This window comes from Tauraco erythrolophus, chromosome 16, assembly GCF_009769465.1.
Source record: "Tauraco erythrolophus isolate bTauEry1 chromosome 16, bTauEry1.pri, whole genome shotgun sequence".
Taxonomy (NCBI): domain Eukaryota; kingdom Metazoa; phylum Chordata; class Aves; order Musophagiformes; family Musophagidae; genus Tauraco; species Tauraco erythrolophus.
The window spans coordinates 19,315,268-19,338,949 of record NC_141480.1 but is presented as its reverse complement, the minus strand read 5'-3'; the positions used below and the strand labels follow the sequence as shown (position 1 = coordinate 19,338,949).

Sequence of the window (23,682 nt, the reverse complement as noted above, 5' to 3'; positions counted from 1 at the left end):
ACGGGAAATGCCTCTTCCCCCATCCAGCCAAACATCCAGCAGATCTGGCCACACGTTAAGAGCTTCTGGGAATTTGTGCTCATTTCAGGATTCAGTAAAACCTTAATCTACAGCGTAATCTCTGGGCATCACATCTGTGCAAGAGAGAGAAAAAATGGGGCAGGGAGGCTGCGTTAGGTTCTGTAAATCAAAGGCTGCAGCCTGATGCTGGCTGATTTTAGCCTGACACTTTGCTTGGGATTTTGGAGGTGTTCAAAGAGACCCCACCAAAGCATAAGGAGCTGCACAGTCCACGGGACATCTCTCCCTCCGTCCCTGCTGCTGACTCCCAGTCGTGGAAAGCAAGGACCTTGCCGGCAGCAAAAGACACGCTCCACCCTGTGAAGGAGCAGCTCCGTTAGCCTCAGCTGAGGCTCTGTGGCTTTCCCGGGGGCTGTGAGAGGGGGCTTCCCCGCTCCAAACGCCTGTTCACATCCAGTATGGAGCAACTTATTACCTCCAAAGTTCAAACAATGCCAGTAGAGGACAGACAGACAGACAGGACGTGCGCAGACAAGTGCATAGCAAGGTTGGGGCCAAGAACCCAAACACTCTGAACCCCTTGGGCTGGATGGGGGGCAGGACCAGCCCATTTTTCCAGTTCCTCCCCTTGTCAAGGAACTGAGGTTGGGGTAAGTCAAGCCTGCACGTGCCACATGTCCTACGGGGAAGGATGCTGCTGCTACCTGAAAACCAGCATCCCAAAGCCAGCACGTTCTGGTGCCCGGACTCACTGGAGCTGCACAAGGAGATGTGGGGCATGGGGCAGCACTGTCTGCTGAGTCACCCTGGCCCCACGAGGAGCAAATATTCCCAAATCCCTCCTGGAGATGTTAAGAAATCCTCTCTCAGCTGGGAGGGGAGGACCGGCTCCTCCAGCAGCTCCTTGCCCAGGAAGGACCAATGCAGCCTGCAGCCCTCACGGCTGACGCTGAGCGGACTGGACTTGGGATGCACACCCTCACCACAAATAACAGCATCTCCCAAAAAACCCAAGCACCATAAGGAAGCCACTGAGGCCCAAAGCAAGGCAGGCCCGCCGTGCCGCCGCTCTCCCCCTCCACGAGAGCCGAATCCCCAACAAACTGATGGCGAGGTTTCCTTTGCCGTCGGTAAGCGATGTCTCACATCCTCTCCGACCATAATGGGCTAAAAAACACAGTTCCCCTGTGGATTCAGCTCGTTTCCTTCTATTCTTTAACAGGAAGCTCTGGGAGAGTCAGCCCAGGCAGGCAAATCGCTCCTCACCCTCTCGTCCCTCCCGGGATGGACAGAGCCTTCGTGGGGCTGCAGAGCCACAAGCCACTGAGAAGATGTTGGCTCCGTCCGTCCATCCGCTCCTCTGGCTGTTCGGCTGCGTGCTGTTCCGAGGTGAGATGCTCCGCTCGCTCCCCGCGTAGGGTGAAGCTGGACGGGGGGATGTGGGGAGCCCAGCTTCACGAGAGGCACCAAAGGGAACGGGCTAGAGGTTCAAACGTGTAGTAGCTGCCATCAGAAAGCTCAGCCTTTAAATTCAGGGGTGGCAGGAGTCAGGTTGCTGGGAAAAATGCTGCTGTACTAGGTTTACAGGGTTTATTTGATGGTACTGGAATAAAAGAACCTGTTTCCTGGTTAACAGCAAGAGTGTTTCTGCTGAAGGTTGCGATGCTGAGGCATTTTTTAGTGAGTGACTTTTGTCAAATAAGCATAAAGGTAGAACATTTAAATGTACAGGACGCAATCTTCCTCCAAGGTATTTTACCCTTGGCTGATTTTAATTTTCCTCTTGTGTCGACAGAAACACAAAGACCATGTGCAAGACTCATGCAGACCATGCTTAGGGACATGGCTGAGTGGTGGGCTTGGCAGTTTCAGGTTTATGCTTGGACTCGATGATCTTAAAGGTCTTCTCCAACCTAAAAGATTTTATGATTCTATGCCTTGTCCTCACTGTAGTAATTCTGCTCTAACTTCTCTTTCCCACGTGGGTCACGGTGCGGGGTGAAGGAACCGGTTTCCTGCTTTGAAGGGTGACAGGTTGTTTTTTCCTGCATCATCAGGCACCTTTTGCATTGCTGACAGCTGTAGCAGCTAGGGCCTGCAAAGCAACCAAAGGAATACAGACTGCAACATCATCGCTGCTTCTAATAGACAACACCTAAAAATCATGTGTCTCCAAAGTTTTTCGAAGTTGCCTATGGGTTATAGCCAGTGTGCTGGGAATAACAGGATTTTTAAAAGGCAGAGAACATAGAAAACAGTTCAGTTAGTTGCTGTGTAATTCTGAGAAGTAAGAGCACACGGATTGGAAAACTCATTTACTAATTAGGGGCGATACTGCTGGCTTTGGCAAAGGGGCAAATTGTGCCTGGTATCAGACAAGGGGCTTTGAGGCCCCTTGGCCATACTCCGATGCTCTTAGGGCCTGCCCAGAACGCTGTTTTTTCCTTAAAACTACTTGGTATGCTTTGCACGGCACAGGAATGCCATCGAGGCTGTCAGACATCTCTGGCTCGGCTGCACACCAGGATCCAGCCCCCTGCGCTGCACAGGCCCCCCAGCTGCACTGTCCCCAGAGATGCACCTCCCAGGTGGACCTGGCTGCTGCAGCACCAGGTGGGAGGGATGCCACCCTCCATCCTTTGGTCCCGGGTGCGTTGTCTTTGTCTTCTGCAGTTTCCTTAAAATCACGGGGCAGGGACTGTTCTCAGCAGATGTGTGTCCAGCAGGTAGCGCCGGACCCCAGCAGGACCAAGATGTTGCACTTGCGCCCCTCCACCTTACATCAAAAAAAAAAAAAAAAAAGGCTTTCTCCACTGTCACATATTCTGTCTCACTTTTTTGCATTGATCCAAGAGTTCTGAAATGGCTTGTTTAATTTTGTGTTTAATTTTATAGCAAGGTCACTAAGGTGGTGTAGCACTTGAGGGGGGGGACGGTTCTGTGCAAGACAGAGGAGCTCAGAGGTCTCCCTGCACCTGAGGGGGTGGAAATAACCTTGCAGGAGAGACAGAACTTGCTTTGGCTGGGAACTAATACCTGCCTGTTTCCACACAGGTGTTTGGGTTTTTTTAACTTTGTGCAAGTTAAAAAAAAAAATATTAATTTTATTTTAAAGTTTATTAATGAATTTATTATTTCTTAATTTAAACTCCTGAGCTCTCACAGTTATTTCCAAAGGGAGGTTCAAATACCATTATTTTGAAATTGCTGAAGGTTTGGAACATTTCCAACCTGTTTTTCCTCCCCCAGAAACACTTTAGCAGAAAATTTGTCCAAACAAACCTCTTCCTATGAACGGTTTCCATTACAATGGGCAGGCATTTTCCAGACAAAAGCTTTCCACTGAAAAATTCCTCCCTGAAGCTGATAAGAAGCCAGCAGGATTTTCCCACTGTCGCTCCATCCACTGCTCTCCTTATCTGTGCCACAGCCAGTGGATGGATAACGCCACGAGCAGCACAGTATATTGATAATAAATAAGTATGTTGATATATATTTTTGATATAGTCAAAAACAGGGGGCACAGCTAGAGGACAGAGATTGAGCTACCAGGAAACCTTCGAGGCAGTGCTTGCATCCTAAAATCAGGGCATCTGGTGCATCCTAAAACTGAGTCCTTGGCCAAAAAGGAGCAGCCAGCACAACCCTGACCCAGGGAAGAAGGAAGAGAAAGCAGGAGGTGGTTAGGTAGGAGAAATGTTTGTTCACAAAACAAACTGCTCCCTTCTAGTAACGTGAAACCCCGCAGATGACTCTGCAAATCTGCCCAGAGATGGTTTCCAGGAATTATGTCCCATTTACAATTGGTGAGTCAACAACAGGTGTCCTTGGAGGGGACGGTGCTGGTAATCCAACGCCAGGAACGCTCCTGCTGGGAAGCCCAAGGTGTGGGCTTAAGTCCGAGGCTGGAGAAGGGAGATCTGTGCTTCGTGTAGCACCAGCAAAAGGCACCACTGCCAGGCCTTGGCTAGAAGGTCTCATTACTCCACTGCCCAGAGGAGCCCACTCAGCATTGGCCAAGAAGGCCAAGAGCATCCTGGCTTGTATTGGCAATAGTGTGGCCAGCAGGACTAGGGCAGTGAACATCCCCTGTACTCGGCACTGGTGAGGCCACACCTCGAATACCGTGTTCCGTTTTGGGCCCCCCGCTACAAGACAGACACTGAGGTGCTGGAGCTCGTCCAGAGAAGGGTAACGAAGCTGGTGAAGGGTTTGGAGCACAAGTCTTACGAGGAGCAGCTGAGGGAACTGGGCTTGTTCAGTCTGGAGAAAAGGAGGCTGAGGGGAGACCTCCTCGCTCTCTACGACTACCTGAAAGGAGGTTGTAGCAAGGTGGGGTCAGTCTCCTCTCCCAAGTAACAAGCAGTAGAACGAGAGGAAAGGGCCTCAAGTTGCATCAGGGGAGGTTTAGACTGAATATTAGTAAAAATTTCCTCACCAAAAGGGTTGTCAAGTGTTGGAACAGTCTGACCAGGAAAGCGGTTGAGTCGCCATCCCTGGAGGTATTTAAAAGACGTGTAGATGTGGCACTTATGGACATGGTTTAGTGGAGGACTTGGCAGTGCTGGGTTAACAGTTGGACTTGATGATCTTACAGGTCTTTTTCCAACCTAAGCAATTCTATGATTCTGTGACTCGACCACTATAACAAGGAGGAACCTTCTGTTCAATTTTTTTTTTGTAGATTTACGGGCTGAGGGGGGTGGTTTTACCTTTCAGCTGAATCGACGCAGCACAGCAGAAAGGAGCAAAGTCACCTCTAGTATCTCTGGCTGTAGTGGTGTCTGGAGATAGACAAGCTTCAAGGAGACTTTGCCCCTAACGCCAGTAGCTCCTGAAACTTCCTACAAACCTGGTGAAACACCAGGGATGCAGTCAAATAACACTGCCTTGCTAGCAGCTGGATTTCACAGGTCAAGGAGAATCTGCTCACCACTGGCTGGTAAGAAACCACGAGATCGGGACCAAACTCCCTGAGATCAAGGTTGCTGATCCAGGACACAGTGATGGGACAGGGACATCGTAGTACAGAAGCAAAGCTAGCAGCTTGGGCTTGCCACCCTACATAAAGAGGAGGCAGAGAACTCATTCGGAGCTGTTTGTTGCAGAAATGTGGAAGAGGGGGCAGTGGAGGTGTGGAGCATGTCTGTGCACCCTCCGGAGCAAGCTAGGCAAACCCTTCCAGCACTGGCAACAGCCACCATTGGTTCTGGGCAAGAGAGGGGACCCAAAGTTGGTGTTCCCCACCTTTCCCACCATCATCAGGCACAACCTGCAGACTGTGCACGCTCCCAAGGACAGCTCAGCTCTGGACAAGCAGCTCCAGACATACAAGTCAATAAGCTCCTCTTGTACACTAGGTAGAAGTGACTCTGGAGGGACTAAAAATCCTGGAATCACACTGAAATTAGTGTGATTAGAAATGAGGGAGAAACATGTCACAGCTGACGATGCACCGGATGGAGACACAGGACCTCTGCGCTTTGTGTCTGCCACTTACACAGCCACATAACGCTCCTGTGCCTTGTTTTCCCCAGATACGAAGCAGAGATAATAAAGGGACTTTTTTTCATAAAGTGCTTTGAAATCTGGGAATAAAGCCTAGGTGATATCACCAGAGTCACTCACCTAAAATCTGGGACTCAGATGAAGCTTGTCAGGCCAAGATGCTTTAGCTGCCACTTCTGCAAGATTCGGCACTTCAGGCAGCAGCTGCATGGTGCCTCCCCAGCACCGACACGCTGCAGTGACTGCATCCAGGCAGCAGTGTCCTTCAGCCACTCCCCAGGGTTCAGGCCAGGAAACTTCAGAAAAGAAAATGGAAAGAACAGGAATTATGAGAAATCTCTTTGCCACCAGCCCCTGACACACCTTGTCTCCTGGGTCAATAGGTTGGAGCTGAACCGATCCCAGCAGATCACATTCCTGCATGGTGGTTCACAAACACTGCACAGCCTGCCTGCTGCCAGCAACGTCCAGATAAACCTGGAGAGTCTTAGAATTGCTAGAAAGGATAAAAAATTTGTGAATAAACTTGGAAACACTAACAAAGAGCCTCCATGAACTTGGGGGATGCAAGACGTGCCTGGTAGGCACCTATCGCTGACCCACCACGTTGGCGGTGCTGCTATAGGGGATGGTAACGCGTGTGCTGGGCCCCTGTTCAAGGTGTAGCCTACAGGTAAACACAGAAGCAGGTCTCCTACAGCAGCTGGAGCACCCAACATTTGGAACAAAATCATACAAACCGATGAGGACCACCTGTGTGGCGGCCTGTGCAACCCAGGACCTTGGCTGGTAGCCTCATCCAGGTGCAAAAGCAACGCTGCTGAACCAGCCTGCAACTGGTGATGCTTCCTCTGTGCCTCAGTTTCCCCATGTACAGAAAACAAAGAGCTAACACTACCTCTCTGCTCTGTAAAGAGCTTTGAGATCTGCTGATGAATATTATTATTTTAAAAAAACCCTGTAGGTGGGCAAAAAGCACACACTGGGCTCCAGCCTCCATCAAGCCTGGATAGGTGGTCCTCCCATCTTTCATTTGAACTGGGCATGCAGTGGTTTCCTCCTCCAAAACCCCAGACCCAGTGTCAAGCCTTAGGAGCAGCGTAGCCAGGAGAAGGGCAGGACCCACAGCACCAACGCTACAAAGGCCAGGAGTGAACACAGAGCTCTAAAACCAGCAGGTGGTGAAGAAAACTGAAACCACTAAGTAACTGGGAGAGTGATGGTGCAGCCATTTGGTGGAGCAGGTCTTTGCTCCGCACTCACCACGGAGCAGCGGTAGCACAGGCAGGAGAAAAGTCGTGCTGCTCTCGTCTTCCAGGAGCGACCGCTTTTCATGGACAAACCAGACATTGGCACGCACAGTGATGAGGCAGGGCCCGCTCCGTGCACGCAGTTTCCCCACATTGTTTGTCTCCCAGCTTGTTTTCTACATTCCAGTGGGATTTTAATTGACTTCTGCTACAATCTGCTTCCAGAACAGCTCGCCAGAGAGGAGCATGGAGCGTGATGCTCAGAGAAGATGCCCAGGCCTGGGTGCAGCCCTCGAGGAGGGGCAGAGGAAGGCTAAGATTAATTTTAATTGCTGATGAGATCCGGGTTTAATTCCCGGCTTTCTAAAATTTTCCGTAATGCTTCAGCCGAGTCATTACAATTCAGAATCGCTTGGCAAGGAGCTGCCAAACCCTCCGTGTCATTTGGGAATGAGATGCTTAAACACCTCTGTGGATGTGGGACCTGATTTAGGCTGTCAGTTATCCAGCCTGCGTAACATCACTTTTCCCCTCTCTCCTCCACAATTTCCACCTTCCCTGTTCTCCTTTTTTAGGTGCTTGCTAAGACAGAACCTAGGCTTCTGCAGAGCTCTCTGCTTTCCAGGTTTCCTAAACCAGGCTTTTTTTCCATGCAAAAGTCCTAAGAATTGGGTGGTGTTGCTCCCCTCTGCTTCAAGAGCTGCTGTGTTCCACCCAGGAAGCAGCTGCGCTCGCGTTAAGCAGTCGGTGTGGTTTTGTCACGGGCCGTTTGACCGAAGTGCCAATATAGCAATCGGAAAAATCTAATTTTAGGTCGCGAGGTCTCTTCTGAAAGCGTTTGTTTCTGCAACCTGCAAGCTGAGGTCATGGCTGCGCATCGCCACGTGGGCCCGGCAGCTCCCTGCCACACAACGCGCCACCTGGGGACAGGGACATCACCACGTCTTCCCCCAAAACTGCCCAGTGTTAGTCATCATGGGGGACAGATGGTCCTTCTCCATCAGCAGGTCTGAGCAGACAGGAGCAGTCCCAGTGCCTTCACGCTAGTGCCAGAGATCCCCCGCTGTGACTCCATCCCATAAACACAGGCTGGACAGCAGGAACCCTTCTTAAGCCTCACCTAAACCTTGCTGAAGTGTTTCCAACAGCTGGCACGGTCTCTGCTACAGCAGTGCTGCTGGACAGAGGTGCTGATGTAAAGGAATACCTAAAAATCAGCTTTTTTTGTTTGTTTGTTTTACATCACTCTTTTCGCACTGAGGAGAGAGCAGGGTGAGCTGCTGGCTCTGGGAACGTCTCCGCTGCCGTGAGAGAAGGCTCTATGGAAAGAATGCACTGATCTCAGCCTAACAGAATAAAAATAAAATAACAGAAATCCAAAATCCCCCTGCTCATCTTCTGGAAAAATTAACCGAAAAGCAGCTAAGGCCGAGTCAGAGCTGAAATGCACCCGCAGCTCCGCCACGTTCCTCTGCAGCCCTACGGCTCCGGTGGGTAATCAGGGCTTTCCCATGGCAGCGAGAGCAGAAAGCCCTGTTTCCCCTCGTAAATCCCTCAGCAAGCTCCCCGTCTCCACCTCCAACTGCACAATCCGGCTACAAATCACTTGCACCCGGGCACGCAACAAAGATCTTGGCAAGTCACCTGAATGGCTTTGATGTTTATTGCAATTACAGCTGCGCTGGCGGCGTCCCGATTATTCTCATTAGCTGTTTACACAGCCAGGGCTCTCCGCTGGCAGCGGCAGCGGGAGGAAAGCGTTCCCAGCACCGTTTGCACGGGATTCCCTCGGGGACGTCTGCAGGGAGCCGCGACACGTGGCGCTTCGCTGTTCGCACCCATCCCGCCGCCCAGCCCCACGACAGGACTCGGGTCTCTTCCTGCTTCGCGCACGTCCGTCCTCCTCCGATGTAATTCCCGCGGGGATGCTAAGGACCGTCACCAAAGGCAAACGCCCGATCTAACAGGACTTTTGATTGTTTGAGTTGGCAGGGAAGGCATAACAAGCAGCAGTGGCCAGAAGGCAGAGCCAGACTTGCTCCGCTTTCAGATAACGGGCGGTTGTGTTTAGAGAAGCCTGGACTGTTTATTCCAGAGTAAAGTGCCAAAAAAAAGGGATCTCCGTCCCTCGGCCTCTTCACAGCAAGACCGGTCGCTTCTCCGCAGCAAAGCTCAAAGGCGGCGGACCAGGGCGAGCATCTGCCTGGCCAGATGAACTCCAGGGAATGAGCACTGGGAAAAAAACGGATTATTCATCTTATTTACAATAACCCCAATGCTTAGTTTTGCGAACGGAGAATTCCTTACGAGCCAGTGCTCTGGTGTGACTGGCAGCAAAGGGCTGAGCTCTGGCAGAAGAAAGCACTGAGTATGATCCTCATCCTCTCGCCCCAGCGCTGCGGACGCTGGAGCTAGCCCATGGGATGGGCCCAGCAGGGATAGCAGACAGGGCAATGTCATCTCCCTCACCCTCAGCTTCTTCCCGTCCCTCAAGGCTCTGCTCAAGCTCTCAGATTGCTTCTCGGCTGCACCAAAAATAGTGGAATAAGCAGCCAGCTCAGCACCTTTATTCCCTTTTTCCTTCGACAAAGACTAAGTGCAGACAATAGGTCTTTCTTCAGCTATTCTTGATGCTTTCGCATGCCGTGTACAATAAAAAGCACCTGTGATGATTTAAAAAAGAAAATGTGTTACAAGAAGCTACTTGACCCCACAGACAAACAAGACAATGGCCTCTGCAAGGGAATTTTGGAGAAAGAGGAGCTGGTTTGAGTTTGGCAGCTGCTAGAGGATAGCTGCCCCCGTGGTGATCTCAGCACATTATTTTTTGTGCTGAATGTATGCAGAGTGCCTTAAGGCATTTGCAAACCAACCTCCAGAAATTGTGTTGTAAAGCTGTTTAAGAAGAGGAAGCCCAGGGACAAAGAGAAAACTTGACAAACTCTTGGGATCGATGGAAACAGCCCAAGTCACTGCATGTTCTCCATGCAGTCAGCTGGGCCCTGGGGAGCAGGCAGTGCCCCACAGCACCCAGGCGATGGGGCTGCAAAGAGGAGCAGCCCCCTTCCTCAAAAGAAGCATCTCTACCTCTTTAAGAAGGGCAGCCATATGCCCAAAAGATCTTTCTTTCCATTATATTAGTTGATTTAGCAAGTGATGTTACACCTGTCCGTAATCCTGTCTGCATTTCTAAACTGACATTTATTTAACCTGCTTTTCAAAACCTGTAGAGGAGGATATCCCATAATTCTCCTATGCAGTCACTCCTAGCAATTCACTATTCTTATGTCAAGACAGTTTCCTATTGCCCAGTCTCCCCTTTCCTTGCTGCAGTTAAAGTACTTGTTTTCTGGTCCTGTTCCCAATGGATTTAGAAAACCAATTAGTCTCTTCCTCTCCGTGTAATTAAAGATCTGATCATGTCTCCTCTTTCATGGACTAAACAAGTCACTTTTGCCAGTCTGTTGCCCAGTAAGCTAGAAGAGAAAAACACGGAAAAGATCTGAAAAGTCAAGTCTGCTTTTCACAGCCAAATCCTGTCTCTAAAGACCATGTTTTATAATGTGTTCACCATGGTTTACACATTGTTTTGGTTCCTGTTTGGCTGGGAGCATTGTCATAAAGCCTCAGACAGAAAAACAATTATGGTTCCAGCACTGTTCCATGAGAAAAATGAGATCAATCAAGAGCTCACTACAGCCAGACGGTCCCAGGGGTGGGCTCTTAGCCAAGGCCTGACAACCCACATATGCTGGGTGCTAAGGGTCTCGTTCCAGATGTCAGGGCATTCATCTGACCTCCTTCAGACACCTACAGCGTAGGTACCCACCACAAAGTTCATCACCTACATCGCCTCTATGGCTCCTCGTGAGGAACAGGATGTTGCAGGCTGTGGATCCTCTAGCCATGGCTAGAGTAAGGTAGAAATCTGAAATAGGCACAGTCAGGTAGTAAGGTAGAATTCCGAAACAGGTCAGAGCAATGGGGTTTTAGAAGTGCCTGGTTCTCTCTTTGGTGAAAAATAGAGCCAGGAGACAAGCTCTCTTGCAGGCATCTCAGGAGAGATGTAAAGCAGCAGGTGAGATGAATCTCATGTACAGGGAGGACAGGTTCTGGCTGTAAATGGGCACACAAGCACTGCTCTGCTACAGCTGGTGCTGCTTTGCTGGGTCTCCCCTCCTGCCACACCACAAGGCACCTCATCACTGACCACTGTTGCAATGGAGCTACGTGGCGTTACAAGGGGATGGCGGGCTGGAAGGATGCAACCTTCACTGCTGTACCTTTTTGTCCAAAACCTTCAGCTCTCGTGGGACTCTGTTGAGATGGATCACCAGTGGGATCGGATTCAGCTGGTTTCTGTAGCTGTAATGTAGTTTCTTTCATTAATCTTAACTACAGACAGCACCGGGATCACCAGCAATAACCATTTGAACATACCAGTTAGGATGTGCATTTCAAAACCGACAGACCCAAAGTCAGACCAGTTGGATTTCATTTGAGCATTTAAAGTGCATTTACCTTTTCCAGTTCTTGTCCCCGAGTAGAGGAACTGGTCTTTTCTTTTTCCCATTTTACACGGCAGCATTTATAATTGGCATCTCATCTAATCATAGGACTCGAGGAGCTGGGGCTTAAAGAAAAACACCAGGGATCCTGAGAGTAGGCAACATGGGGGATTGGTGAAGGGATGCTTTGTCATAAATCCAAAAAAAAAGAGAACAACAACAAAAAACAAACAAAACAGTTGAGAAACTAGGGACTCAGTGCAACACCTACAACTCTGGGAAAGAGTAGGTCCTACATGGCCCTGCTGAACTACCTACCACTACCAGGGGTGGCAGCTCTGAGTTGGTCCCCAAGCAGCCCCCTCACTGCATCCAGACTTGCATGAGCACGAGGCTTTAAGCAGCTTCCCAGGATGCAAATACAAAGGACAGAAGGATCAGAGGTAGGAGATAGGAAATAAAACAGTCCCACTGGCTCCTGGAAGCCTTTACAAACCTCCTCCATCCACTCATTAAGGTCTCAAGGGAACAAAGCGATCAAACGTATGTCTTAATTCTTTAAACAGCTACAGAACACAGGTCAAACTGCCTTCCTCTGCCAAGACTGAGCTGAAGCAAACAGCTCATGGGGAAGAAATGACCCTATGGATTTACACAGCCTTGCATTTTCCCTGGAGCAGAGGAAGACAGATCCCTGAAGGGTTCAGCTCCATCTGGGAGGAGGACATTTATCCTGGCTGAATAAACTCCAGCACTAACTACTCAGAACCTGAGCGTTTTGTACACTATGTTTGCTACTACTTCTTTGCTAACGCTTTTGGGGAAATTGTGTATTTCAAAGTCATTCCTACAGAAGATGAGGAAAAGCCAAACCACACAATCAGTAAGAAAACCAATGCATTAGTGACAGTCACAAATTAGCACCGCTAATACTCTTATTCTTTCATTTCAGGTACCACGACCACCACAGACTCCTCTGTCCATGCTGTAACAGGTACCTCCTGGGTTGTGATCTGCTTTAAACTTCTATTTGGATGTGGATGCATGTGCCCATGTGGGGATGCAAATGGAGAGCCCACAAATGGGAACCAGATTCAGGACTCCCACCCATTTCCCACCCTTTTTTCCCAGGACTCTGTGTTACCCACCTCTGCCTACCCCATCTACCGCCATTCACCCCGAGATCTTCAGGGGCCATGGAGGGCCCTGCGTCCCAGGGGATGACCTTGTCTGGCTCCCCTTTTTCTAGTCTCTGCCCCCAACCTTGTCTGGAAGAAAGCAATGCTTTGCTTCAGGAAACCCAGTGAAAGCAGAGGGATCCTGCCTCATCTTTGCTCTCAGTTCCCTCTAGCTCCTAGCAGTCCTCTGTCAGCATGTTCTCCTCCACTGATCCTCAGAGCCAAGGTCCCTACAGGCACACCAGTGACAAACTCCCTCCTTACCATCTCTTGTCCCCATCACCCTTTCTGGCCCATCATTCAACCCTCCCTACAGGGATCCCACCAAAAAGGAGCACATGTAGATGTCACCTCCATGTCTCTCTGCTTGTGTTCCAGGTCAATCCCAATCAACGACACACAGCCCTGAAGTAAAGAACCATACCTCAGGTAATGCTCATCTGGAGATGTGAGAGTGCAGCCCAGGGGCTTGTAACTGGTCTGAGCCTCAGTCCAGCTGGGACATCCAGCAATAAATGGGCTGTGCAGCAGCAGGTTAGATCAGAAGAGTGGTGGGGTGTTGCAGCTGGAAGGCTTCAGGTGGCTCCAAGTAGACCAATGCTCTAATGCGAAGGCTTCAGGCTTACTCTAAGGAAGGCCCACACTCCTCTAAGACTCAGGAGGAAATGCCTCCCCCTTAGGAGTAAACACCCTGCCTTAAATAGTCAGGAGTCACATGGTTTGCTAGATGGGTCAAGGCTATTGGTCACTTGACCATCCATCTCCCAGAGTGATTGGCTGAATGCTACAGCACCTGTTTCAAGGTAACTTTCCCAGTGTAACGAGCCACAGGTGTTTTAGCTAACCTGCATAGGGAAAGAACCTTCACAGGATGCTGCAGCAGCCAAAAGATTTCTCCACAGTGGGGAAGAAGGAAATTTTGTGGCGTAAGGGCTTTCGATCCAGCCAGCTCACCCCAGAGGGATCAAGGTACAGGTGTGAGCAAGAACGGAGAAAAATCACTTAAATGAATAAGGAGAAGCAGGGCTGGCAGATCACAACCCCGGGAAAAGCCTGGGCTTCATACCTTGCGTGCACAAACGATGCGACTGCCCGGAGACCAGGCAAGCAGCCAGGCTGGGCGGTGTCCAGGCTGCTACATCCTCCTGCTTTGCTTCGCTTCTTCCACGTGCTTTGCTTCTTCCACCTAAGGACCATCAGGTGTGTGCAGTACGTGCACACACGGTGTTTCACGCACCAGCTCTGGCCTTGGCTCCTGGTGTCAGGGTGGAAGTAACAGCAATTAAGCCATTGTTGTAAGAGCTTCTCTGCGTTACATTTACTTTTCTACTCTCTCAACAAGCCTGACCACATTTTTTTTTTTAATTTAACTAAAAACTTTCAGTGCTTTGCACACCCTCAGCACCTCCCATACAACAGGTCAACATGTTCCCCGTTTCCCCAAGAGGAACAGGGGAGGCGTGAGGAGGCTTGTCCTAAACTCAGGTACGTCTGTGTCAGCACCGGGACTGAACACTCCCTCAGATCTAATTTAGTTATTCGTGTTGGGGCCTTTGCTTTGTTATCTACCTTCACGGAAACAGCAATCACTCGTAAAGACAGAAAAATATTTAAAAGTAGGAAGAACCTCTGAGGAGTCCCCTCACTTTATTCTCTTTTTCCCGTTCTCCCTCTCTGCTGAAACCAGCGTCAGGACACTATCATGCACGCGTGGTCACGCAGAAGCCCTGCAAGTGGGCGCAGGGAGGTGTTAGCAGAAAGTTACACACTTCAATCTGAAAATACACAAGATACACAAGAAGGGATCTCTCCAACTCCAGATCCACATCTGTTAGTCCACTTGGATCTTTGGAGACAGATCTTTCTTCTATGTCAAGTGGGGAATAAAAAAAAGCCTTTCCAAACATAGCTACCTCCCCAAAGGGACCCCAAAAATATAAAGGAAAAAGATCTCAAAAAAGATCTCAGATTCTGCTTCCATGCCTTGTAGAAAAAAGAAACTGGTTTCTAAATTCAAATATTGAATTTTATTTGATGCTTCAAATATTGAAGCATCAAATAAAATATTCAAATATTGAAGCATCTGGATAAAAGGGAAAAAAAAAAACCCAAACCAACAACCTCTAAAACCATTTTCACTCTTTTCTCATTTTTTATTGGAAAGCAAAGAGAAGTCTAGACAAGGGACTTGCCTATAAATTCCAAGCTGGTGATCCACTCTTGCTTGCAGAGGGCTTATTGAAAGCTTTTCCCCCCTCACATCTTGCTCTGGATCATGTTCTTGCTGTGCAGCTTTGAGTAGCAGGTTGAGGAAGATGACAGAGCCTCCAGACCACTGCAAGAACTGAATTATTTATGCTTAGAGACTCAGAGAGAAATGAAACATAAAAGTTAGCATTTCAGATAACAAGCAAACACACACGTGGGTGCCAGGCAGCTCCAGCCAGTGTCCAGTGGTAAAAATACCTTCAAAGTGGGAAAAAAGTGGTGAAAGCAGACTTTCTCCACGTGTCTCCTGAGCTCTGCCAGCTCAGCACCTCTGTATACCGAAAAAAGCAAAAGCTAAGGGTGAAGTGTGAGAGCTCCTGGACTCTGAGCAGGACAAAAGCTACTTCCTCATCTACTCACGCCTGTGCTTTCCCTAGCAGATCCTCCATAACTCCCAAGGAGTCTGAGGACTCTTTGCAATAGCCATGCCCGCCTCCAAGCTGTTTCTGAGCAAAGCTCGTCATGAGCAGAGCTCTTTCAAGTAATGCTATGCTTCTTCTCCAGAGCCTTCAGTAAAATCAACACCACCAGCCGATTTGAATCTCACATCTGTGGGTCAAACTCCTACAGCCAAATCCTCTTCCAACGCTACAACACCGCTAGCATTGACTGTGCCAGGTAAGTGTGGAGAACTTGAATTTCTGCTTGGGCAGAGCTTTGTCTGAAGATGTTTATGTATCCATCCTTATCCAAGCAAAACCGAGAGCATCAGAGAGACTGGGCTTATTCAGTAGCGCCAACTTTTGAATCTCTTTGAGCCTTTGCTAAAAAACCAGCTCATTTCAGCTCCCCAAAAGCACCGGGCTGGACACAACCATGACCTGGATGTGGCAGCTGCACAGCAAGCCCATGCCAGAAAAGCCAGATCATGCTTTACCACATAATATTTTGTGGAGGAGCTACAGGCACCCCAGCCTCCCCTGCAGACCTCTCCCAAGCTCACCTCTCATGGACACTCTCTAAATTGACTGCACAACTTGCTAGCCAGACATCTTGACATTTGTTTGGAGGGAAGTCTCACATAAACAAAGTTTTTTACCCCATGGAAACCCAACAGCTCTCCATAGCACAATGAGTAGCAGCTTCAAAAGTTAATTCTCCTTTCCTGTGTTTTCTTTATCCAGATGAAAAGTCTAGTGGAAGCAGAAGCACAGCAGCTTCACCAACTCAAGGTACTTTGTGCTTTTATAGAGTACCAATAAGTTTGGATAACATGATGGCAATTAGCTTGCTTGGTTCACACGGTGCAGGCTATCTGTGCACATCTTTATCTTGGGGTTGAGCCACCAGTAACCCCCAAAATCATCACTGGTATCCTTACGAGCAGTGATAAAACACAAGACCAAGTGCGCTTAACATCCTCTGCCTGGGATGAACTTGGACTGTTGAAAGACTGATCTATGTCTTTCATATCCTTAAAAGTGAGCCCTTTTAACATCCTTTTTATTAAAAAAAATAATAATTTTGCTTTTGATAGTTTGCTTAGCCCAGCCTGTAAACAAAAATTAGAGAATTCAGTAGGAGTTTTCTCAGAAGGGCAGAATCCAAGAGAGTGGGAAGACTGAAATCTGACAGCTGAGCTGATTCCCCGTTAAAGCTTCAGCCTCAAAAATCTGCAATGGCCAAGACAAAAATCTGCCTCTCCAAGTGCCTCTTAGATCTTCTCTAACACAAGCAAGGTGAAAAACTCATGGTCAGCTCTGCCTGCACAGATGCCCAGCCAGCATGCCTGTGCCCAGCTGTGCCAAGAGCCCTTTGCCTCAGAGCAGACTGCTATTAATTATAACCCTGCTGTATATCCGAAAAGCTCCATACATCTTTGACTACAGAAATGTTGCTGATGCTTCCAAAAGTGAAGTCTCCTGTTGTGTAAGACCCAGTGTTTCCCAGGGACAGGGTATCCATGCCAGGCTCAGCAAACCACAGCTTCTGCCCACTGCCTGCGGCTAGAAGAACAACTTCAGAACGAAACAAAGGGTTTGATGACTGGTGAAAAAATCACACAGCAGCAGTCCCTGTCCCTGCTTCTCAGGACAGTTCTGCTCCGTGTGGTTACCTGTTTCTGAACCAGTTATTTTTTGTTATTTCATACCATTTCCCCTTTTTCTTCTGACAGTGGTGGTTTCTGCAAGACAGGAACCCCAGTTTCAGCTGCACACCCTGCAGTCCACTGCAGAGTGCCAGGAGCTGTTTCACACCTCTCGAGGCAGCACAGACTTTTGGCCAATGCTGCTATTGGGAAGCTGGGGATGGGAAAAGAGGAAAGAAGATCTCACTTGACCTACAGATGATCTTCTGAAGATCATTTTTGTCTCCTGACAGGGCCTGTAGCTCTTCGCTAAGGCCAATGTGGATAATCTTGCCATTCAACACAACCAGGAGGCAGCAAAGGATTTTTTTTTCCTTCGTACAAGCGAAGCACACAGGCTAGCTTGAAATTTGCTCTCAGAGGCATCGGAAGCAGCTGTCACAAACCAAATAGCTTCATATGAGCCAGTTCATCCCACTGAGAACTGGAGCCCTCGCTCGAACAAACCCCTATGCTGCCACAGCTAGACTACATACAAGTTAGCCCAACCCAAACTGGCTTAACTACTTCTAGATAACCCACAACAGCATACCCACTAATTCCAGCCCCACGACAAGCTGAACAGTCAATCCACACCCAAATTCGGCAGAATTTCTTCCCCTAAGCAGAATTTTTTCTTCAGTCTCAAAGTTTATGAGCAATAGCAAATCTATAACCTTCCCAGGTCACTCTTCCATCATTCAGCTGCTGTGTCCACCCAAAAAAACTGCATCTGGGACTGCAGAACCTGAACAGTTTATAGAAGAGTATTTGAATTTTTATTCCCTGAGTTTCTACTTGGACATGGAAATCAGTACAAAGTATGTTTGGTGGGAAGGTTTTAGCGCGAGTATGAACTCCATGTTTTCCCAGATATCACTACCACTCCTGCGAATCCGTTCTCCTCTCCAGCATGCCCATTAATTCTTTTGCTTTTTAGATGACACTCAAGGACGAGACTCACATTCTGCGTTTCTCTGTGCAGGTCAAGAGCCCAAGAGAAGCGAGAGTGCCGCAACATCAGTGACTCGAGGTGCTTCCTCCCTTCTTACACAGAGAGGTGGTCATCACTAGATACTTTACAGCCCTTCTCACAGCCAACAGCAAGGCCTGCTGTCTTCAGAGCAGCATGGTGAACAGCCAAGGAGTACCTGAGGGATGCTGGCCATCCCATCTAGCTCACAGAAAGCCTGTAAAGCTCCAAAGTACCAGCTTTTGGGACAACCTGGTCAGCTGGGGAACAGGGGTTGTGAGTCACGGCAGAAAAGGTGCCACCATGGCAAAAGGTTGTAAAACAAGGGAGACAGGACAAGCCATCCCCCGCAAGCACACTGCCAGATCAGTCCTTCACCTGCCATGCTCAGCTTCATCACTAGGGCCTCAGCAGAAAACCCTGCAGGTGCTCTCAGGCTGTCAGTAAAAGGCCACACCGAGGCAAGCTGATTCCCACACAGGTCTTGGTCCCTTTGCTGTTAACATTGATGGGGCTGGCCAGGATCCAACAGTATTCTCTTCAACAAAGTGCGAGTTAGATCGTCTAGCATTGCTAGGAATTCTCTTTCCAACCTTGGAAGAAAGACTTTTATATAAAGCTACCTTTTTCCTCTCTTGTAGACGCCTCAAAGCCAGTCACCCCAACACTGAACTCCTCTGACTACTTGCCTGTGCCCACTCCAACAGATGATAAATCACCACTGACGGTGGCAGCTTTTGGTAAGGTCTTGTGCAACCTGGGGAGAGGAGGGGGATCTGTTTTGCCAGGCCATGCTGTTTTGGACACCCAGCTTCAAAGATGCTTTCCTGGTGATGGCTCCTGAGTCTGGAGTTTTCAGAGCGCAAGGGAAAATCCTTGAGAAAAAGATTTGTCACCGGCAGGCAATAAGCACCTAATAAATTCTCCCAACCATGCCCAGTAAACAACGGACAATTTGACAGTCCATCATGGCTACACCTGAGCTTGGGGTCTTGCTCCCAGCACCAGTGTTTGCCCCAGCTCCATGTTAGGACAAAACTGGAACACAAATGATCCCATGCGATGCCTTTGTTTCCCTGATAGTGTCTAAAACAAATATGCTACCCACCTGGAAGGCTGGGCAATTTTTTCCCCTGCAAAGTTGTCGGGACTTCATTCCCACCCTGCCTTACTGCCTTCCCCTGCACAGTTGCACCCTGCTTGGCAGGAAGCAAACGAGTCCTCCACACCCTTCATACTGTGGAAGGATGGAGCAAGAGACCCCCCAAGCATTAACCTGGCAATAGATTTGAAGATAGGCTCAGGGTTGATTTAAGAGACCCATCCCCAACACAAGAAGGACATAGAGCTACTGGAGAGGGTCCAGAGGAGGCCACAAAGATGATCCGAGGGCTGGAACACCTCTGCTATGGAGACAGGCTGAGAGAGTTGGGGCTGTTCAGCCTGGAGAAGAGAAGGCTCTGGGGAGACCTTCTAGCAGCCTTCCAGTACCTAAAGGGGCTACAGGAAAGCTGGAGAGGGGCTTTGGACAAGGGCATGTAGTGACAGGACACAGGGTAATGGCTTTAAACTGAAAGAGGGGAGATTTCGATTAGATCTAAGGAAGAAACTTTTTACAATGAGGGCAGTGAAACACTGGAACAGGTTGCTCAAAGAAGCTGTGGCTGCCCCATCCCTGGCAGTGTTCAAGGCCAGGTTGGATGAGGCTTTGGGCAACCTGGTGTAGTGGAGGGTGTCCCTGCCCATGGCAGGGGGGCTTGGAACTGGATGATCTTTGAGGTCCCTTCCAACCCAAACCCTTCTGTGATTCTATGATCTGCCTTGAGCTATGCTGTCCCCCTCCTCCATGAAGACGAGTGGAAAAAAACAATTTGTTCATTTCTATCACACTACAGGAAAAAAATGTTATTTCAGAAGCACTTTTATAAGTCAAGCGTTAACTTGCTAAGTCTCATTTGCTAATATCCTCCGAGGGAAGCCACGAGAAGCCCTGTGCAGCCTTAACAGGACAAGATTCCCACACAAAGAATAGTTTGATCTATTGAGGCCAGATGTCACCATCAAATCTGCACTTGGCCGCTGGTTTATGAGACAGAGAAAGTTGTGCACAGTCTTCAGCTTGTCTCTCCCCGTTACGTTAGGTATTTATCCAACTTCACACACTTTTAGGATAAGATTTACCAACTGTAGTAGGGACATACTGATTTCAATCAATCCCCAGTGTAATCAGCCGACTTCTGCCCTCCCAGCACTGCCTGATTTAACAATTAATTATTCATCAGGAGCCTCTGAGGCTAGAAAACAAGAGGATAAAGCCATTCACTCTGGTGGCTACTTACTTCTCAGCTTATTTTAATGAAAATATTCATTTCCTACCCAAGTTTTGACGACAGTCAAAGTCTCTCTGCTACTCCAGAAGCAGAGGACAGGCACATCGTGACATCAGTCCCAGACAGCTCTTTCCTCCATCCCCAGGTGTCATCAGCTTCATCGTTATCCTGATCGTGGTTGTGATCATCCTGGTCAGCGTGGTCAGCCTGAGGTTCAAGTGTAACCGCTCCAAGGACGCAGAAGGTATTTGCCTGGGGTGATCTGTCTTTCCCTAATCAAAAAATCCTCAGTTTCTACATGGATCTGACAATTCCTAAAAGATGCTTTTAAAAAGCTTAAACAGTGGGGAGGTTTTGAAGCCAAACTGGAACATGGATTCAGCAGTTGGGAATGTAGAGTGACCACCTCTTTAGAGCCCCAGCCCAGATCCATCTGCACAAGGAGACAGTCTCAAGTTCGCCGCAGTTAAATGCGTGGATTTCCAGAGGTGGACAGCTCTTCCAGCAAAAGTCATGGAGTTTGACACTCCTTTTCCCTAGGAATCCCATTTCCCACTAAGCAGTGCCCACCAGAGGGCAAGGCTGCTCTACAGCAAGACGGCAACTGCCAAAAGACCACAGGACGCTAGGGACTAAACAGGCAGCAAAGCGTTCTGCTCTGCCTGTACATCACATTAGTTGAGGAATTTTCTCTAATCACCTCTCAGGTATCCCCCGTGGTGCCTTTGATCTCATCTGGATTTCAGTTATAACCCCGTACAACGTAATTCTGAATATATCCGACCTATTTTATTGCGTGGCTGTGATGTTTTCCCTCCTGTGCATCACCAACTGCCTTTCTCCCTCCAGACAAACAGAAACCAGGGACCTCCATGGTATCAGAGAGGTAAGGCTGCTCACACTATTCACATCCTATTGAAAATGCCAATTTTATTCCAGAACTAATTTTAGCAGGGAAAAGAGGCTGCTTTGCTTATTTCAGGAAACATTCCAAGATGTCTTTGAAACAGGTAAAAAACCCAAAATGAGCATTGATAGCACCTCATCCTCTGCCCGACAGAGTCAAAAGTAGAAGTTCGATATTTAGGGGCCTCATTTCAAAGCTGCACTGATACCTGTGAAGCCTCATCACCTTCCAAAAGCAGTTTGCTTGTCTTTCTTTCTAAACTGGGTTTCTGGATCTCAAAGCAGCCTCAGTGAGATGAGATCAGGTCCCCAAAAATATCTTCCAAGACACCTATTACTGTTACCTAGCAAGGGCAGGATAAAGGGGCCCCAATCCAGAGACCTTTGGAAGGGAAGCACCAAGTGGAGGATGGTCCATCTCAACCCCATGGTCTGCCACTGCTCCCCAAGAAGAGGGGCTGGGGTAGGGAGAAAGGGGAATTCCACCTTCCTAACGCTTGTAACTCTCACTCTTAAAAGAGACGCTGGTAAGGCATGAGCAGCAGCATTGGACGTACAAATCACCAGGGCTCCCTTTGTATGACAAAGAAGGACAGAGGGACACAGGAATGTTTCCTTTTGTTCTGTTCTGGTAATGGCTGAAAGTAATTCAGTCACTGAGAACCAGAACCAAACTGCTCCTTGGTTCTGCCGACAAGTAGCGACGCAGGTGGCAATGGTGCTTTCTGCCAGGCAAACCAGCACCGCGTCCGAATTTGTCTGAAGGCACTGCCTGTTTCCCCAGAGATCTCCGAACCTGTGTTCAGAGAGGGGATGGGGAATTTGGCTCTACGGATGGGCCTGCATCAGGACAGCATCAAATCAACCCTGGTCCCCGTGTAGCAGCCAGCTGCAGCCTTGCCTGTTTGCCTTCAGTTGCGTGCAAAGAAACTCCCTTCTCATTTTCCAGAGTAGCTAATACTGCCTTCTCTTCTGGACAGCTGCTCGGCAGGCGCAAGCCAGAAGGATAACAGCATCACTCTGATCTCGATGAAGAACATCAACATGAACAACAGCATGAGTTACCCACCGTCAGAAAAGGTTTCCCTCTTAAACCTTGCTTTTGGTTTAGCTGGGCATTATTTCTCTTGCTGGATAAGAGCATGCCTTTGCGGTGTTTCTTTGCTCTCTTATTCCTTCAGAAATGTAACAAAAAAAACCAAACAACTAGCTGCCATCAAACTCCTAGAAGTCCAAACTGGTTCCAATGAGCCTGGTGAAAGTCTGGGTGCCCATCTCAGGTTTATCCAAGCTGCCTGAACTCAAGGTGCCAAGTATACCTCATGCATATAGGTGCCATCACCTAGGGCTGGCCATCAGAGCCACAGTGGCTTGTTGGCAAATGAAGAGGTAAATAAGCCAGCATTAGTGAAGCCAAGGTCTGTCTCACCCTCTAGTCCAAGCTTACCACACTCCTGCTGCACAGGTGATGCTGGAGCACACTCCCATCAGTACTCTCGGGTCCATTCCATGAGTAATTCCCATAATTTTAAGTTGTTTTAAAGCTAAACTACCACTGGGACTGGGTTTCAGGGCACACACCACTTAACTTCTTTTGCTGGCCCAAACAGGCTGCTGATGGACCATGTTTTGTTCTTTTTGCAGGTGCTATGAAGCCAAGGGCCCAGAGCTTGAAGCTGACTCGTGACAAGCAGCAGTGACTTTCTAGGTTTTTTTTGGTTTTTTTACCTCGGGAAAAGAGCAAGGGTGGACTTTATATATAAATTATTATGTCCTTTCTGATCAATACATTCACAGTAGCATCCCACAAAGCTTCCTCACCTGAGGTCTAAGGGCTTTCTCCAGTTACAGCCTGCCATGCTCAATGGCTGATAGCTAACTCTATTTTGTATATGCCTTCAAACCCTCAGATTATTCCAGCAGCAGAAGCACCAAGGAACCATCTACTTCTCTAATAAACTGCTGCCTTTATAGTCTGTGCCAAACAGTCACAGGCTCCTTTATCAGTGTAGCCCCACATTGGGTCAAACCAATGCATTAGGAAAGCATGACCTGAAGCTGAAGGCCCAATGGGATGTAGATGGTCAAGTGCTAGGTCAAATCCCAGTACGATTGCTCCGAGCCCCTTATCCTTTGTGCCCTCACTGTCCCTGCAGCGGTGGGGATGATCATCCAACAGGGCTGTTGTGAGGCTATGTTAATGTCTGTAAAGCACTTGGAGAGCCATGAATTAAAGGTGCTGCTGAAATGCAAATTGCCATCTTAAATACTTTGTTATTAATAACTGAGCTTCGGGCAGGCAGATTGCTGTCTTCCCACAGGCCCAACATGCTCAGAGAAGACTCTTCAGTGTAAAGAACACGGTCTCTGCATACACAGGGTTTTATCAGAGTGCGAAAGGGACTGGCCACAAGTGAAATTAGGGAGGGGATTCTGCCCTTCTGCTCTGCTCTCCTGAGACCCCCCTGCAGTGCTGCGCTCAGCTCTGGGGTCCCCAACACAAGAAGGACATGGAGCTGTTGGAGCGGGTCCAGAGGAGGCCACGAAGATGATCCGAGGGCTGGAGCACCTCTGCTATGGAGACAGGCTGAGAGAGTTGGCGCTGCTCAGCCTGGAGAAGAGAAGGCTCCGGGAGACCTTCCAGCACCTTCCAGTACCTAAAGGGGCTACAG

General features: G+C 48.8%; 1 protein-coding gene across 1 annotated transcript; it reads left to right on the top strand.

Moving 5' to 3' along the window:
* Positions 1-1,352: 1,352 nt before the first annotated feature.
* Positions 1,353-22,710, top strand: ECSCR (endothelial cell surface expressed chemotaxis and apoptosis regulator). The gene is made up of 12 exons (XM_086621838.1): positions 1,353-1,410; positions 12,240-12,281; positions 12,844-12,894; positions 15,238-15,351; positions 15,858-15,905; positions 17,787-17,834; positions 18,416-18,514; positions 20,250-20,348; positions 20,954-20,990; positions 21,991-22,090; positions 22,192-22,195; positions 22,655-22,710. The coding sequence occupies exons 1-12, from the start codon at positions 1,353-1,355 to the stop codon at positions 22,708-22,710; spliced, it is 756 nt and encodes a 251-aa protein (XP_086477964.1).
* The last annotated feature ends 972 nt before the right edge of the window (positions 22,711-23,682 follow it).